Source organism: Rhinoderma darwinii, chromosome 3 (assembly GCF_050947455.1).
Source record: "Rhinoderma darwinii isolate aRhiDar2 chromosome 3, aRhiDar2.hap1, whole genome shotgun sequence".
Taxonomy (NCBI): domain Eukaryota; kingdom Metazoa; phylum Chordata; class Amphibia; order Anura; family Rhinodermatidae; genus Rhinoderma; species Rhinoderma darwinii.
The window spans coordinates 131,169,505-131,187,118 of record NC_134689.1 but is presented as its reverse complement, the minus strand read 5'-3'; the positions used below and the strand labels follow the sequence as shown (position 1 = coordinate 131,187,118).

The following is a 17,614-nucleotide window of genomic DNA, read 5'->3' as shown; positions in this document are numbered from 1 at the left end:
TTTTATTGGTACCATTTTAGAACACATACGACTTTTTGATCACTTTTTATTTCATTTTTTGGTAAAGGAAATTACCAAAAACAAGCAATTCTGCAAGTTTTTTATTGGTTTTTTTTCCGGCATCCACAGTGCGCCCTAAATTACATGTTAGCTTTATTCTGCGGGTCGATACGATTACGGCGATACCAAATTTATATCGTTTTTTTTATGTATTGCAGCTTTTGCACAATAAAAATCACTTTTTTTATAAAATCATTTGTTTTCTGTGTCGCCATATTCTAAGACCCATAACTTTTATTTTTGCGTGCACAAAGCGGTGTCAGGGATTATTGTTTGCGGGACGGATTGCCGTTTTTATTTGTACTATTTTGGAGTAAATGTGACTTTTTGATCACTTTTTATAGCATTTTTTGGAAGGAGATGTGACCTAAAAACAAAGATTCTGGCGTTTTTTCATGTTTTTTTTTTTTATGGCGTTCACCGTGCGGGATAAATTACATAATAGTTTTGTAGTTTGGGTCGTTACGGACACGGCGATACCAATTATGTATAGTTTTTTTGTATTTTTTACGGTTTTTCCCATAATAAAAGACTTACTATGGGAAAAAAGTCAGTTTAGCTTTATTTTTATTTGAAACTTGTGTGTTTTTATTGTTTTACCACATTTTTATTACGTTTTTTTTACTTTTTTTACTTGTCCCACTAGGGGACTTGAGGGCCTGATGCCCCGATCGCTACTCTAATGCACTGCACTACATACGTAGTGCAGTAGCGCTGTCAGTTATTCACTGACAGCAAGCCTATGAGGACACGCCGCAGGCGGGTCCTCATCGGCTCCCGTACAAGACAGACTCGGACGCCATTTTCTGGCGTCCGATTGCCACAGCAACCCAGCGATTGAGTCACTGGGTTGCTGGTCGGGTTAAAACCTATCAGATGCTGCGCTCTATTGAGCGCAGCATCTGAGGGGTTAATCAGCCGAATCGGAGAATAGCTCCGGTCCTGGCAGTTACAGGAGGGTGCCAGCTGTATAATACAGCTGTCACCCCGCGGTGATGGTGCCGGCTCTGCTTCTGAGCCCGCACCATCACTGCGGCGTACCTATAAGGCGCTTTGCAGGAAGCACCTCCCGACAGCGCGTATATATACGGCGGATGTCGGGAAGGGGTTAAAGAGGGTGTCCGATGACAGAAATCACAGAAAATATCGTAAATAGCTTCCAATTCCAGAAACCTACCATTACTCTGTTTCGTCCGCCGGGTACATTTTCCCGCTTGTCAAAATACCTTTTCTTTCGCGGACGTCAGGCACATCACCCATAATTCTGTGTGGCTCTGTGTATGGGTAGGTCAGCTCCAACGTCAGTGGGCCGGCCGTAAAAAAATAAATTTAAAATCAGATGTAACGCCGCTGCCCAACCATCAGATGAAAAAATGTAAGAATGGGATGTGATCTTTTATCATAATGAATGACAGACCAGATGTTTAGTATGGGGTGGTTCGTCTGCTGCCGGTGAGCCGAGTATGTAGCACGCTAGTAGCAGACCGGAAATATACATGGACCAGAAGAGCGGCGTATAAACAAATGGCTGCAAGAAGGAGACGGAAATGGTTTTGAAAGGCACAATTAATGCGGCAAATATGATTTTGAAAAGTTATATTTGGCTGAAAAACCCCCTTAACACTCCAGGACATACTATTATGTCATGGTAACTGCATCGTTCGCGCTCCATGACAGAATAGTATATCATGGATGAAGCGCGGGGTGCGTGCATGAGTTGTGATAGCTGCCGTTTCTGACAGCAGTCTATCACATCTCAGTGTGCAGGGACCGATCACGGTGGTCCCCGCCGATTAACCACTTAGAAGCCGCGTTCAATAGCCATCGCAGCCCTAACAATGGACTCCAGCTGCGCCATCTACGGAAGCCTAGTGGGTCCTGACAGAGTCAGGACCTACTATGCTTGCTGTCAGTAAGTAGCTGACAGATCATGTAGTGCAGTGTATTAGAATAGCGATCAGGGCCTCCTGCCCTCAAGTTCCCTAGTGGGACAAAGTAAAAAAGTAAAAAAAAAAGTAGAACAAAAGTTGTGTAAAAATAAGAAAGTAAAAGTTTTAAAAGTAATAAAAGTAAAAATCCCCCTTTTTCCCTTATCAGTCTTTATTATTAAAAAAAAAAAAAAAAATGAACAAATAAACTATACATAATTGGTATCGCCGCGTCCGTAACAGCCTGAACTACAAATCTATCTAGTTATTTATCCCGCAAGGTGAACGCCATAAAAGAAAATAATAAACCATACCAGAATCACAATTTTTTGGTAACTTCCCCTCCCAAAAAAATTGAATAAAAAGAGATCAAAAAGTCGCATGTACACAATTATGGTCCTGATCGAAACTACAGTTCGTTACGCAAAAAACAATTCCTCACACGGCTTTCTTGATGGAAAAATAAAAAAGTTCTGGCTCCTAAAAAATGGTAACACAAAAAGAAAACGATTTTTTACGAAAAGTATTTTATTGTGCAAACGCCATAAGACATAAAAAAAAAACTATAAACATCTGGTATCGCCGTAATCGTATCGCCCCGCAGAATAAAGTGAATATGTCATTTATAGCGCACGGTGAACGCTGTAAAAAAAAAAAAATTGAATAAAAAACAATAGTAGAATTGCTGTTTTTTAATCACCACGCCACTTAAAAATAGAATAAAAACTGATCAAAAACCCGCATGCACCCCAAGAAAACTACAATGAATTCCTCAAGGGGTCTAGTTTCCAAAATGGGGTCACTTTTGGGGGGGGTTTCCACTGTTTTGGCACCACAAGACCTCTTCAACCCGGACACGGTGCCTAATAAAAAGGAGGCCTCATAATCCACTAGGTGCTCCTTTGCTTCGGAGGCCGGTGCTTCGGTCCATTACCGCACTAGGGCCACATGTGGGATATTTCTCTAAACTGCACAATCTGGGCAATAAATATTAAGTTGAGTTTCTCTGGTAAAACCTTCTGTTATACAGAAAAAAATGGAATAAAAAGGATTTTCTGACAAAAAAACAGAAATATGTAAATTTCACCTCTACTTTGCTCTAAATTCCTGGGAAACACCTAAAGGGTTCATAAACTTTCTAAATGCTGTTGTGAATACTTTGAGGGGTCTAGTTTCTGAAATGGGGTGTTTGATTGGGGTTTCTAATATATGGGCCCCTCAAAGCAACTTCAGAACTGTAACCTAAAAAAATAAATAAATGAGGCAATACTTTGCTTCTTACATTATACTGATAATGAGCCGTGCCCACCCCGAGATGACCCCAGTTTTGACTGTTTGTATAAACGGAGACCCCTATTAGACCGTTCCAGTGTCCGGTTTTCCCAAGCATTCACCACCAAGAATTGTATTTCTATTGATGAGTCCCTGGTACATTTTAAAGGGAGGGTTCAATTCCGCCAGTACCTGCCGAGTAAGAGGGCAAGGTATGGCGTGAAGATGTATAAGCAGTGCGAGAGTGCATCAGGGTATACCTACAGATTTAGGATATATGAAGGAAAGGACACCAGTACTCAGCCCCCAGAATGCCGCCCCCCCCCCCTTACTGGGAGTTAATGCAAAAATTGTGTGGGATTTGGTGGACCCACTGCTGGACCAGGGTTACCACCTCTACCTGGATAATTTTTATACCAGCGTCCCACTCTTCAAGTGCCTCGCTTCCAGAAGTCCTGCAGCATGCGGCACTGCTAGAAGAAATCTGAGAGGCCTCCCTAAGACACTGCTTGGACAAACACTCAGACTGGGTGAGAGCAGGGCACAATCCAGCAGCAACATATTGTGTGTCAAGTACAAGGACAAGAGAGATGTCACACCAGTACCCATGTACCTGTGCGAGGTACCAGTACAGAGACCCCCAAACCAGACTGCATCCTGGACTACAATCGGTACATGGGAGGGGTGGACTTGTCAGATCAAGTCCTGAAGCCCTACAGCGCCATGCTGTGTGGTATAAGAAGCTGGCCGTGCACATCATACCGATGACATTGTACAATGCGTACGTGCTACCTCGATGTGCAGGCCAGACGGGAACTTTCCTGGAATTTCAAGAGGTGATTATCAAGAACCTAATCTTCAGGGACCAAGAAGGGGGTACCCAGTCCTTCTGGAAGCGAGGCCACACGCATCGTACCAGGGCAACACTTTCCAGAAGAAGTTCCCCAAACTGGCAAGAAAGAAAAAAGTCAAAAGAGGTGCAAAGTCTGCTATAAGAGGGCGATAAGGGAGGACACAATATATCCATGTGACACGTGTCCCGAAAAACCAGAGCTCTGTATGAAAGAGAGTTTTAGAATTTATCATACATCCCTTAGATTTTTAATCTACACTGATGCACTCCGCACAGATTATCCTCATCTTTCCCTTCTAAGGCTATGTTCACACGGGGTCTTTTGCCGAGTTTTTTGACGCGGAAACCGCGTCGCAAAACTCGGCATAAACGGCCCGAGAACGCCTCCCATTGATTTCAATGGGAGGCGTCTGCGTCTTTTTCCCGCGAGCAGTAAAACTGCCTCGCGGGGAAAAGAAGCGACATGCCCTATCTTCGGGCGCTTCCGCCTCCGACCTCCCATTGACTTCAATGGGAGGCAGGAGAAAGCGTGTTTTCTGCCCGCGGCGCTCAATGGCCGCGGGCGAAAAACGGCGCGATCATTGCTATTCACACGGAGTATTTTGGGGGAGGAATATCTGCCTCAAAATTCCGTTTGGAGCTTTGAGGCAGATATTCCTCCCCCAAAATACTCCGTGTGAACATAGCCTAAGGCTATGTTCACACAGAGTTTTTTGCAGGCGGAATTTCTGCCTCAAAATTCCGTTTGGAAGTTTGAGGCAGATTTTCCTCTCCCTGCACAGAAATAGTCGCTGCGTTTTTTGCCCGCGGCCATTGAGCGCCGCGAAATATGCTTTCTCTGCCTCCCATTGAAGTCAATGGGAGGTCAGAGGCGTAAACGCCCGAAGATAGGGCGCCTCGCGGGAGAAAACCGTCCCCACCTCCCATTGAAATCAATGAGAGGCATTTTAGGGCAGTTTCTGAGGAGTTATTGCGGCGCGGTTTCCGCGTCAAAAAACTTGTCAAAAAACTCTGTGTGAACATAGCCTAAGATCTGCTGTGTGCCCAGGCAGCTGATAACAGCCACATGTAGGGTATTGCCGTACACAGGAGAACCCACATTACAGTTTATGGGGTGTATATCTCCGGTGGCGCATGCTGGGCACAATATATTGGACACTGAAATGGCATACATATATAGAAAATTGCAAATCTCACACTGCACCATCTGTTGCGCATTACCTTTTAGACAATACCTGTGGGGTCAAAATGCTCACTACACCTGTAGATGAATGCCTTAAAGAGACTCTGTCACCACATTTTAAGTGCCCTGTCTCCTACATAAGGAGATGGGCGCTGTAATGTAGGTGACAGTAATGCTTTTTATTTAAAAAACTATCTATTTTCACCACTTTATTAGGGATTTTGGTTTATGCTAATGAGCTTTCTTAATGCCCAAGTGGGCGTAATTTTACTTTCGACCAAGTGGGCGTTGTACAGAGGAGTGCATGACGCTGACCAATCGGCATCATGCACTCCTCTCCATTAATTTACACTGCACTAGCGATATAGTTATATCGCTATGTGCAGCCTCATACACAAGCCCTAACATTACTAGTGTCCTGATAATGAATACACATGACCATCCAGCCTGGACGTCATGTGTATTCAGAATCCTGACACTTCTGACTCTTTTTGTGAGATTCCGGCAAGTGAAACCAAATCTCGCGAGATCACGGAGCTAAACGAGATTTCGTTTCACTTGCAGGGAATCTCACCAAAAAAGTCAGAAGTGTCAGGATTCTGAGTACACATGACGTCCAGGCTGGATGGTCATGTGTATTCATTATCAGGACACTGTAGTAATGTTAGGGTTTGTGTATGTAGCTGCACATAGCGATATAACTATATCGCTAGTGCAGTGTAAATGAATGGAGAGGAGTGCATGATGCCGATTGGTCAGCGTCATGCACTCCTCTGTACAACGCCCACTTGGTCGAAAGTAAAATAACGCCCACTTGGGCATTAAGAAAGTAATTAGCATAAACCAAAATCGCTCCTAACGTTGTGAAAATAGATCGGGTTTTTTAACCCCTTAACGCTCCAGGACATACTATTATGTCATGGTAAGTGCATCGTTCGCGCTCCATGACATAATAGTATGTCATGGAGTAAACACGGCGCCGTTCGCGCGGGGCGCGTGCATGAGCTGTGATAGCTGCTGTTTCCGACAGCAGACTATCACTGCTCAATGTGCCGGGACCGATCGCGGTGGTCCCCGCAGATTTAACCCCTCAGAAGCCGCGTTCAATAGCAATCGCGGCTTCTTAGGGGTTAATCCGCCATCGCCGGCCTGCTACACGATAGCGGCCGGCGATGGTGACTATGGCAACCGGACACCAAAAAATGGCGTCCGGCTATGTCATAGACGGAAGCCTAGTGGGTCCTGACAGAGTCGGGACCCACTATGCTTGCTGTCAGTGAGTAGCTGACAGTTCTAATACACTGCACTACGCATGTAGTGCAGTGTATTAGAATAGCGATCAGGACCTCCTGCCCTCAAGTCCCCTAGTGGGACAAAGTAATAAAAGTAAAAATCCCCCTTTTTCCCTTGTCAGTCTTTATTATTAAAATAAATAAACAAACAAATAAACTATACATAATTGGTATCGCCGCGTCCGTAACGGCCTGAACTACAAAATTATTTCGTTATTTATCCCGCGCGGTGAACGCCGTAAAAAAAATAAATAATAAACCGCACCACAATCACAATTGTTTGGTCACTTCACCTCCCAAAAAATGGAATAAAAAGAGATCAAAAAGTCGCATGTACCGAAAAATGGTACTGATCGAAACTACAGTTCGTTACGCAAAAAATAAGTCCTCGCACGGCTTTTTTGAAGGAAAAATAAAAACGTTCTGGCTCTTAGAATAAGGTAACACAAAAAGTGAATGATTGTTTACAAAACGTATTTTATTGTGCAAACGCCATAAGACATAAAAAAACTATAAACATCTGGTATCGCCGTAATCGTATCGCCCCGCAGAATGAAGTGAATGTGTTATTTATAGCGCACGGTGAACGCTGTGAAAAAAATAGAACAAAAAAACAATAGTAGAATTGCGGTTTTTTAGTCACCGCGCCACATAAAAATAGAATAAAGACTGATCAAAAAGTCGCATGCATGACATGAAAACTGCAATGGATTCCTCAAGGTCTCTAGTTTCCAAATTGGGGTCACTTTTGGGGGTTTTCCACTGTTTTGGCACCACAAGACCTCTTCAAACCGGACATGGTGCCTAATAAAAAAGAGGGCTCAAAATCCACTAGGTGTTCTTTTGCTTCGGAGGCCGGTGCTTCAGTCCATTACCGGCCCGAGGGCCACGTGTGGGATATTTCTCTAAACTGCAGAATCTGGGCAATACGTATTAAGTTGCGTTTCTCTGATAAATCCTTTTGTGTTATAAAAAAAATGGTATAAAGAGGATTTTCTGACAAAAAAAAAAAAAGTAAATGTCACCTCTACTTTGCTCTAAATTTCTGTGAAACACCTAAAGGGTTCATAAACTTTCTACATGCTGTTGTGAATACTTTGAGGGGTCTAGTTTCTAAAATGGGGTGTTTGATAGGGGTTTCTAATATATGGGCCCCTCAAAGCAACTTCAGAACTGAACTGGAACCTAAAAAAATAAATAAATGAGGCAATACTTCGCTTCTCACATTATACTGATAATGAGTCGTGCCCACCCCGAGATGACCCCATTTTGACCGTTTGTATAAACGGAGACCCCTATTAGACCGTTCCAGTGTCCGGTTTTCCCAAGCATACACCCCCGAGAAGTGTATTTCTATTGATGAGTCCCTGGTACATTTTAAAGTGAGGGTTCAATTCCACCAGTACCTGCCGGGTAAGAGGGCAAGGTATGGCGTGAAGATGTATAAGCTGTGAGAGTGCATCAGGGTATACCTACAGGTTTAGGATATATGAAGGAAAGGCCACCCCCAAACCAGACTGCATCCTGGACTACAATAGGTACATGGGAGGGAAGGACTTGTCAAATCAAGTCCTGAAGGCCTACAGCGCCATGCGGTGTGGTATAAGAAGCTGGCCGGGCACATCATACAGATGGCTTTGTACAATGCGTACGTGCTACGTCGATGTGCAGGCCAGAGGGGAACTTTCCTGGAATTTCAAGATCTAATCTTTAGGGACCAGGAAGGGGGGGCACCCAGTACTTCTGGAAGCGAGGCCACACGCATCGTACCAGGGCAACACTTTCCAAGAGAAGTTCCCCAAACCGGTGGAAAGGGAAAGAGTCAAAAGAGGTGCAGAGTCTGCTATAAGAGGGGGATAAGGGAGAACACAATATACCAATGTGACACGTGTCCCGAAAAACCAGGGCTCTGTATAAAAGATTGTTTTAAAATGTATCATACATCCCTTGATTTTTAATTTACCCTGATGCACTCCGCACAGCTTACCCCCCTCATCTTTCCCTTCTGAGCCCTGCTGTGTGCCCAGGCAGCTGATAACAGCCACATGTAGGGTATTGCCGTACCCAGGAGAACCCACATTACAATTTAAGGGGTGTATATCTCCGGTGGCGCATGCTGGGCACACTATATCGGACACTGACATGCCATATATATATATAAAATTGCAAATCTCACACTGCACCATCTGCTGCGCATTATCTTTTACACAGTACCTGTGGGGTCAAAATGCTCACTACACCTCTAGATGAATGTCTTAAGAGGTGTAGTTTTTAAAATGGGGTCACTTCTCGGGGGTTTCAACTCTACTGATACCTCAGGGGCTTCTGCATACATGACTTAGCACCAGAAAAGCTCCAGTAGGCCAAATGGTGGTCCTTTCCTTCTGAGCCCTCCCATGGGCCCAAACGGCAGTTTATCACCACAAATGGGGTATTGCCGCACTAAGGACAAATTGGGCAACAAAATGGGGTATGTTGTTCCCTGTGAAAATAAGAAATTTTGATCAAAAATTACATCTTATTGGAAAAAATATCTTTTTTTTCATTTCACAGCCCAATTCAAATAGGTGCTGTGAAAAAACTGTGCGGTCAAAATGATAACAAAAACCATAAATGAATTCCTTGAGGGGTGTAATTTCCAAAATGGGGTCACTTCTGGTGGGTTTCCATTGTTTTGATACCTCAACGCCTCTTCAAACCTGGCATGCTGCCTAAAATATATTCTAATAAAAAAGAGGCCTTAAAATGCACTAGGTGCTTCTTTGCTTCTAGGGCTTGTGTTTTAGTCCACGAGCGCACTAGGGCCACATGTGGGACATTTATAAAAACTGCAGAATTTGGACAATACATATTTAGTAGTATTTCTCTGGTAAAACCTTCTGTGTTACAGAAAAAAAATTAATAAATTTGAAATTCAGCAGAAAAAATGAAATTTGCAAATTTCATTTCCACTTTGCTTTAATTCCTGTGAAATGCCTGAAGGGTTAAAAAACTTTCTATATGCTGTTTTGAATACTTTGAGGGGTCTAGTTTTTAAAATGGGGAGTTTTATGGGGGTTTCTAATACATAGGCCCCTCAAATCCACTTCAGAACTGAACCGGTACCTTCAAAAAAAAGGCTTTTGAAATTTTCTTAAGAATATGAGAAATTGCTGTTTATGTTCTAAGCCTTGCAACGTCCAAGAATAATAAAATAATGTTCAAAAAACGATGCCAATCTTAAGTAGACATATGGGAAATGTGAACTAGTAACTATTTTGGGTGGTATAACCGTCTGTTTTTCAAGCAGATGCATTTAAATTCTGAAAAATGCTATTTTTTGTAAATTTTCTCTAAATTTTGCAATTTTTCACAAATAAAGACTGAATATATCGACCAAATTTTACCACGAACTTGAAGCCCAAAGTGTCACGAGAAAACAATCTCAGAATCGCTTGGATAGGTTTAAGCATTCCGACGTTATTACCACATAAAGTGAAATATGTCAGATTTGAAAAATGGGCTCTGAGCCTTAAGGCCCAAACTAGGCTGCGTCCTTAAGGGGTTAAATAAAAAGCATTACTGTCACCTACATTACAGCGCCGATCTCCTTATGTAGGAGACAGGGCACTTATAATGTGGTGACAGAGTCTCTTTAAGGGGTGTAGATTTTAAAATGGGGTCGCTTCTTGTGGGTTTCCATTGCTTTGATACCTCTGGGGCTCTGAAAATGCGACATGGCACCCGAAAACCAATCCAGCAAAATTTGGACTCCAAAGAACAAATAGCGCTCCTTTCCTTCTGAGCCCTCCTATGGGCCCAAATGGCAGTTTATCGCCACAAATGGGGTATTGCCGCACTAAGGACAAATTGGGCAACAAAATGAGGTATTTTATTTCTTGTGAAAATAAGAAATTTTGATCAAAAATGACATCTTATTGGGAAAAAATGCAATTTTTTAAATTTCACAGCCAAATTCAAATACGTGCTGTGAAAAAACTGTGCGGTCAAAATGGTAACAACCACCATACATGAATTCCTTGAGGGGTGTAGTTTCCAAAATGGGGTCACTCGATCCTTCTTAGCCTAGATGCAGAGAAGGCGTTTGATCGCTTGGGATGGCCATTTATGTTTGAAACTCTAAATTCATTTGGGATTTCGGGCCCTTTCTTGACGGCGCTGCGTGGTCTCTACTCCAACCCGACAGCGGCAATTAAACTCCCACACTCCACCTCCCCTCCGTTTCAAATCTGGAATGGTACATGTCAGGGGTGTCCCCTCTTTTCTTTGTGCTCTGCATTGAACCCTTAGCAGCTCAAATTCGGAAATCCATCGATATAGCGGGGGTCCAGATACAAGATAAAGAGTTCAAGGTCTCCCTGTTTGCAGATGACGTCCTCTTGACTATCACTAAACCTCATACCTCCCTTCCTAACCTTACTACTGTTCTCCGTAGGTATGGGAGGCTATCAGGGTATAAAACTAATACATCTAAAACAGAAGCGCTCCCTCTTAATGTCCCACACCGGGAGCTCCTGCTCCTCAAACATAATTACACCTACAACTGGAAGGAAACCTCCCTGACCTAGTTAGGAGTTCAACTCACTCCCTCCTATACGTCGGCCTACAAGGCTAATTTCCCCTCTCTGTTTGGGGAATTACATCAGCTAATGGCCAGGTGGGATCCTCTTCCCATGTCTTTTTTTAGGCGCATAGCAGCGGTCAAAATGACCTTGCTCCCTAAATTACTGTACTACTTTGAGACTCTGCCAGTAGCAGTACCTATGAGGGAATTGCGGGCCATGCAGTCTTCCATCCTCAGGTTCATATGGCACTCCGGCAGACATCGAATTCCGAAATCAGTCTTATTATCTGGTCGATCTGCGGGTGGGCTATCAGTTCCTGATGTGGTGAAATACTACTGGGCGGCACACCTCCGTCGCATACCCAGTTGGGTGTCTTTAAGGGCTTACAACAAGTGGACCGAAATAGAGACTCTATGGATGGCCCCGGTTCACCCAAACTCCTTGTTATGGGGCGACCCACTGGTAATGCCGTCTGCATCTCTATTGGGTCCCATGAGATTTCAAAAAGAGGTGTGGGAAACTTGTAAAAAACGCTTTAATTTGGCGTCGGGCTGCCCGCCCTTGACTTCAGTACTCTACACTCCCACTATTTCCAGGCGGCACTACCCCCCGAATGGTCCGAACGTGGGCGGGAATTTAGGTATTTCACTTGGCTGACATGGTTGATCCCCACACGCTAGAGCTTCACCCGTTCTCATACTTTCAAAGACATCATAATGTCCCCTCCTCTGCATTTTTTCCACTATCTTCAGATCAGACATTACATGGAGCAAACTTTCAGATCCACACGGGTCACTACACCTACAAGCTTCGAAAGGTTATGTCGGTATGCTACCACCACTAGGGGGCTTATTTCCGCCATTTATGCAATACTGCTATCCCCGACTCTTTCGACACTTTCTCACTGCCGCTAAGACGTTGATAGCCTGGAAATGGAGACAGACAACCCCTCCCACTCATATCGACTTAGTAACTAGAATCAGGGACATACGCACATTGGAACATATGACGGCCTCTATTGACAATGAACTGGATAGGTTCAAAGTGGTGTGGGACCCGTGGGACAAGTATTGGCTGCGGGTATCCCAAGATTAGGTTGTTGGTTGAGCTCTGACTATCCCTCCCCCCCTTTATCCCCTGTGTCTTTTCCCTGATGTCCTGTTTGTCTATTGAAATTTACTGTTTTGTCATGTGAACTGCATGGCCTCCCATACATCTCTAAGCCATATGTATATTTTGAAAATTTTCAATAAAAACACAGTTGAAACCAAAATGGGGTCACTTTTGGGGGATTGCTACTGTTTTGGCACCTCAACAGCTCTTCAAATCTGACATGCTGCCTAAAATATATTCTAATAAAAAAAAAAAAAAAAAAAAAAAAGAGGCCTCAAAATGCACTAGGTGCTTCTTTGCTTCTAGGGCTTGTGTTTTAGTCCACGAGCGCACTAGAGCCACATGTGGGACATTTCTAAAAACTGCAGAATCTGGACAATACATATTTAGTGGTGTTTCTCTGGTAAAACCTTCTGTGTTACAGGAAAAAAAAAGTTTAATAAAATTGAAATTCAGCAAGAAAAATGAAATTTGCAAATTTCACCTCCACTTTGCTTTAATTCCTGTGAATTGCCTAAAGGGTTAAAAAAAACATTCTAAATGCTGTTTTGAATACTTTGAGGGGTCTAGTTTTTAAAATGGGGTGTTTTAATCAGGGTTTCTAATACATAGGCCCCTCAAAGCCACTTCGGAACTGAACAGGTACCTTAAAAAAAGGCTTGTGAAATTTTCTTAAAAATATGAGAAATTGCTGTTTATGTTCTAAGCCTTGTAACGTCCAAGAAAAATAAAGGAATGTTCAAAAAATGATGCCAATCTAAGTAGACATATGGGAAATGTGAACTAGTAACTATTTTGGGTGGTATAACCGTCTGTTTTACAAGCAGATGCATTTAAATTAAAAACCAATGCTATTTTTTTTCTAAATTTTGCAATTTTTCACAAATAAACACCTGAATATATAGAACAAATTTTACCACGAACATGAAGCCCAATGTGTCACGAGAAAACAATCTCAGAATTGCTTGGATAGGTTTAAGCATTCCGAAGTTATTACCACATAAAGTGAAATATGTCAGATTTCAAAAATGGGCTCTGAGCCTTAAGGCCCAAACTAGGCTGCTTCCTTAAGGGGTTAAAGAGGACCTGTCAGCTCTCCTGACACATCTGGTATCGTAAATATCGCATTTACCATGCATTTAATATTACAAAGCATCTTTTCTTTGAAATCTGCATGGTGTAGTTCCTGTTATCCTCCTGAAAACGTATGAATAAATTGACAACTTGGTGTTACCCTTGGTGTGAGAAGGTGTAGGACCACACTGACAAAGTGAATGGTAGCACCCAACAAGTGTCATTTTATTCATGTTTCCAGGATGAACAACAGAGGAATTGACAGCACAGACTTGTAAAAAACAGATGCTCCAGAATTGTTATATTATGGGGAATACAAACCTTGACTATAACAGACATGTCGAGAGGTGACAGATCCTCTTTAAATGCGGATTTACGTATTTACAATGTTTCTGGGTACCTACCTCCTGATAATTTGCATTATATGAAGAAACACAGCTCTGTGCTTCACCACGGATAGTAAAAACCAAGAAAGGCAAGGCGCATTATTCAGTTTATTGTCAGACATAAATGGTTGCACGGACACGCTCTGTATAAAGACGTTCCTTAGAAGGGCTCACTGATTGCTGCCATGCACATCCATTCATTCATTAATTCAATTCTACAATCTAAATCCATTCAGTGTGACTCCTATTCATAGGAAAGAGCAGCAGCCATACAGGAAGCACAGAGTATGGGAAAGCTCACATTCATGCCCCAAGGATAGGACTAGACGTATCAGACTGCCACTAGCGAGCGGGTCATGTGAACTTAGTCAAACCTCAGACACACAACTTTCTTGTTTTCTGTCTAGAATTTAATGGAAAGGTTGTGCTTATATATATATATATATACACACACACACACACACACACACACACTACCGTTCAAAAGTTTAGGGTCACTTAGAAATTTCCTTATTTTTGAAAGAAAATCAGTTTTTTCCAATAAAGATAACATTACATTTATCAGAAATACACTCTATACATTGTTAATGTGCTAAATGACTATTCTAGCTGCAAACGTCTCGTTTTTAATGCAATATCTACATAGGTGTATAGAGGCCCATTTCCAGCAACCATCACTCGTGTTCTAATGGTACATTGTGTTTGCTAACGGTGTTAGAAGGCTAATGGATGATTAGAAAACACTTGAAAACCCTTGTGCAATTATGTTAGCACCGCTGTAAACAGTTTTGCAGTTTAGAGGAGCTATAAAACTGACCTTCCTTTGAGCTAGTTGAGAATCTGGAGCATTACATTTGTGGGTTCGATTAAACTCTCAAAATGGCTAGAAAAAGAGAGCTTTCATGTGAAACTCGACAGTCTATTCTTGTTCTTAGAAATGAAGGCTATTCCATGCGAGAAATTGCCAAGAAACTGAAGATTTCCTACAACGGTGTGTACTACTCCCTTCAGAGGACAGCACAAACAGGCTCTAACCAGAGTAGAAAGAGAAGTGGGAGGCCCCGCTGCACAACTGAGCAACAAGACAAGTACATTTGAGTCTCTAGTTTGAGAAATAGATGCCTCACAGGTCCTCTGCAGCTTCATTAAATAGTACCCGCAAAACGCCAATGTCAACGTCTACAGTGAAGAGGCGACTCCGGGACGCTGGCCTTCAGGGCAGAGTGGCAAAGAAAAAGCCATATCTGAGACTGGCTAATAAAAGGAAAAGATTAATATGGGCAAAAGCACACAGACATTGGACAGAGGAAGATTGGAAAAGTGTTATGGACAGACGAATCGAAGTTTGAGATGTTTGGATCACACAGAAGAACATTTGTGAGACGCAGAACAACTGAAAAGATGCTGGAAGAGTGCCTGACGCCATCTGTCAAGCATGGTGGAGGTAATGTGATGGTCTGGGGTTGCTTTGGTGCTGGTAAAGTGGGAGATTTTTACAAGGTAAAAGGGATTTTGAATAAGGAAGGCTATCACTCCATTTTGCAACGCCATGCCATACCCTGTGGACAGCGCTTGATTGGAGCCAATTTCATCCTACAACAGGACAATGACCCAAAGCACACCTCCAAATTATGCAAGAACTATTTAGGGAAGAAGCAGGCAGCTGGTATTCTATCTGTAATGGAGTGGCCAGCGCAGTCACCAGATCTCAACCCCATAGAGCTGTTGTGGGAGCAGCTTGACCGTATGGTACGCAAGAAGTGCCCATCAAGCCAATCCAACTTGTGGGAGGGGCTTCTGGAAGCATGGGGTGAAATTTCTCCCGATTACCTCAGCAAATTCACAGCTAGAATGCCAAAGGTCTGCAATGCTGTAATTGCTGCAAATGGAGCATTCTTTGACGAAAGCAAAGTTTAAAGGAGAAAATTATTATTTGAAATAAAAATCATTATTTCTAACCTTGTCAATGTCTTGACTATATTTTCTAGTCATTTTGCAACTCATTTGATAAATATAAGTGTGAGTTTTCATGGAAAACACAAAATTGTCTGGGTGACCACAAACTTTTGAACGGTAGTGTATATGTATATATATATACACACACACACACACTATGTCCATTCCCTCTTATAGAGAGCGATAATGCTGGAGGATGGAATAACTGCCATAAACTGCAGCTTTTAAGCCTACTTCACACGCAGTTTTTTGCAGGCGGAAAAATCTGCCTCAAAAGACCTGCCGACAGAACCCTGTGTGAACATACCCTTAATGCGCTACTTCCATCATCGACATTGATGCATACCCACAGGGTGTCCGATGAATGCGGGTCCCAGCTCTTTGACCCGCACCTATCTCTAGAACGGGGCCCCCTGACGCCAATTCTATCTTCTGCCGCTGGTCCCCACCCACTGTCTGACCACACGGTTTCTGTAGCTCCATAAATTTCAGAAAGCGTAGCTCGCCGCGCCACCACGTTTCCGTAACTCACTATCACTTCTACGGGAGTTCTAAAAACAGCGTCGAAAAACATGTTTGGCTGTTTCCAGAGAGCCCGGCCAAATGCCAGACAGTGGCCCGGGAACAGAGGTGCGACCCACATCTATTGGACGTTTCTGGGATATCCTGTGGATGTTATAAATGTCCGAGATGGGAAATCTCCCTTTTAGGCTGATCACGATCACACACACCGACTCTCAATGCATTCACATTGAACACCACAACGCTACACAAGAGGAGCCATCTTCTAGCCTTATAATATTTCACAGTTCAATGATATTACACTCCACAAGGTGGAACACAGGACAACAGCTCACATGAAGGACCACCACAGGGGGACCCCAGCTCACATGAAGGACCACCACAGGGGGACCCCCAGCTCACATGAAGGACCACCACAGGGGGACACCAGCTCGCATGAAGGACCACCACAGGGGGACACCAGCTCGCATGAAGGACCACCACAGGGGGACACCAGCACGCATGAAGGACCACCACAGGGGGACACCAGCTCGCATGAAGGACCACCACAGGGGGACACCAGCTCGCATGAAGGACCACCACAGGGGGACACCAGCTCGCATGAAGGACCACCACAGGGGGACACCAGCTCGCATGAAGGACCACCACAGGGGGACACCAGCTCGCATGAAGGACCACCACAGGGGGACACCAGCTCGCATGAAGGACCACCACAGGGGGACACCAGCTCGCATGAAGGACCACCACAGGGGGACACCAGCTCGCATGAAGGACCACCACAGGGGGACACCAGCTCGCATGGAGGACCACCACAGGGGGACACCAGCTACCTATGTGTAGTCACGTGCAGCAGGAACTAATACAAGCCAAGGACTCAAGAAGAGGTGAGAGCTCAGGAACTCCATGTAAAACAGCCAGTGACATGCCAGGTAGCAGACACTACAAGCGTGGTCAGTAATAACAGTAACATTCATCCCTGCATGGCTATGTGTACATCACAGAAATATGAGGTGACAGTGACCCCTCTCCTGTCATACACCCGGCTGCCCGCCCCCTGATCACATGCTTACTCTGAGAACCGTCATCAAAGCGATCAAACTCCCAGTCCGGGGACATCGTTTCAGTAGTAGCCGCCATCACCGTTCTACAACCGAGGGATGACCACTGACCCCGCCCGCCTGCTTCCCCGTGACACTCGGTGGCACGTGACTTCCTGCTAGGGCACACCCCCTACCAGCGAAGGTGGAGGATGCGCAGATACATGCGGTAGCGCCCTTGCTACCATCTTATCTGCTGGCAAATACCAGTTTGAGCGAAGGACGACCAATAAATCATTTTGCGGATGATTTATGAAAGCAAGAGCAAGGAGAAGTGTAGGAGTTAATGTACAGGACTATTGAAAACAGAAGG

At 43.8% G+C, this 17,614-nt stretch overlaps 1 protein-coding gene across 1 annotated transcript in view; it reads right to left on the bottom strand.

Annotated features, from left to right (window-relative positions):
* The window catches only part of WASHC4 (WASH complex subunit 4), a 109,721-nt gene extending 92,323 nt beyond the window's left edge, over positions 1-17,398 (bottom strand). Inside the window, exon 1 of the mRNA XM_075856759.1 lies at positions 17,275-17,398. Coding sequence (XP_075712874.1) covers positions 17,275-17,341 — 67 coding nt within the window. The 5' untranslated portion in view covers positions 17,342-17,398. The remainder of the gene's footprint in view (positions 1-17,274) is intronic.
* Between the last annotated feature and the right edge of the window lie 216 nt (positions 17,399-17,614).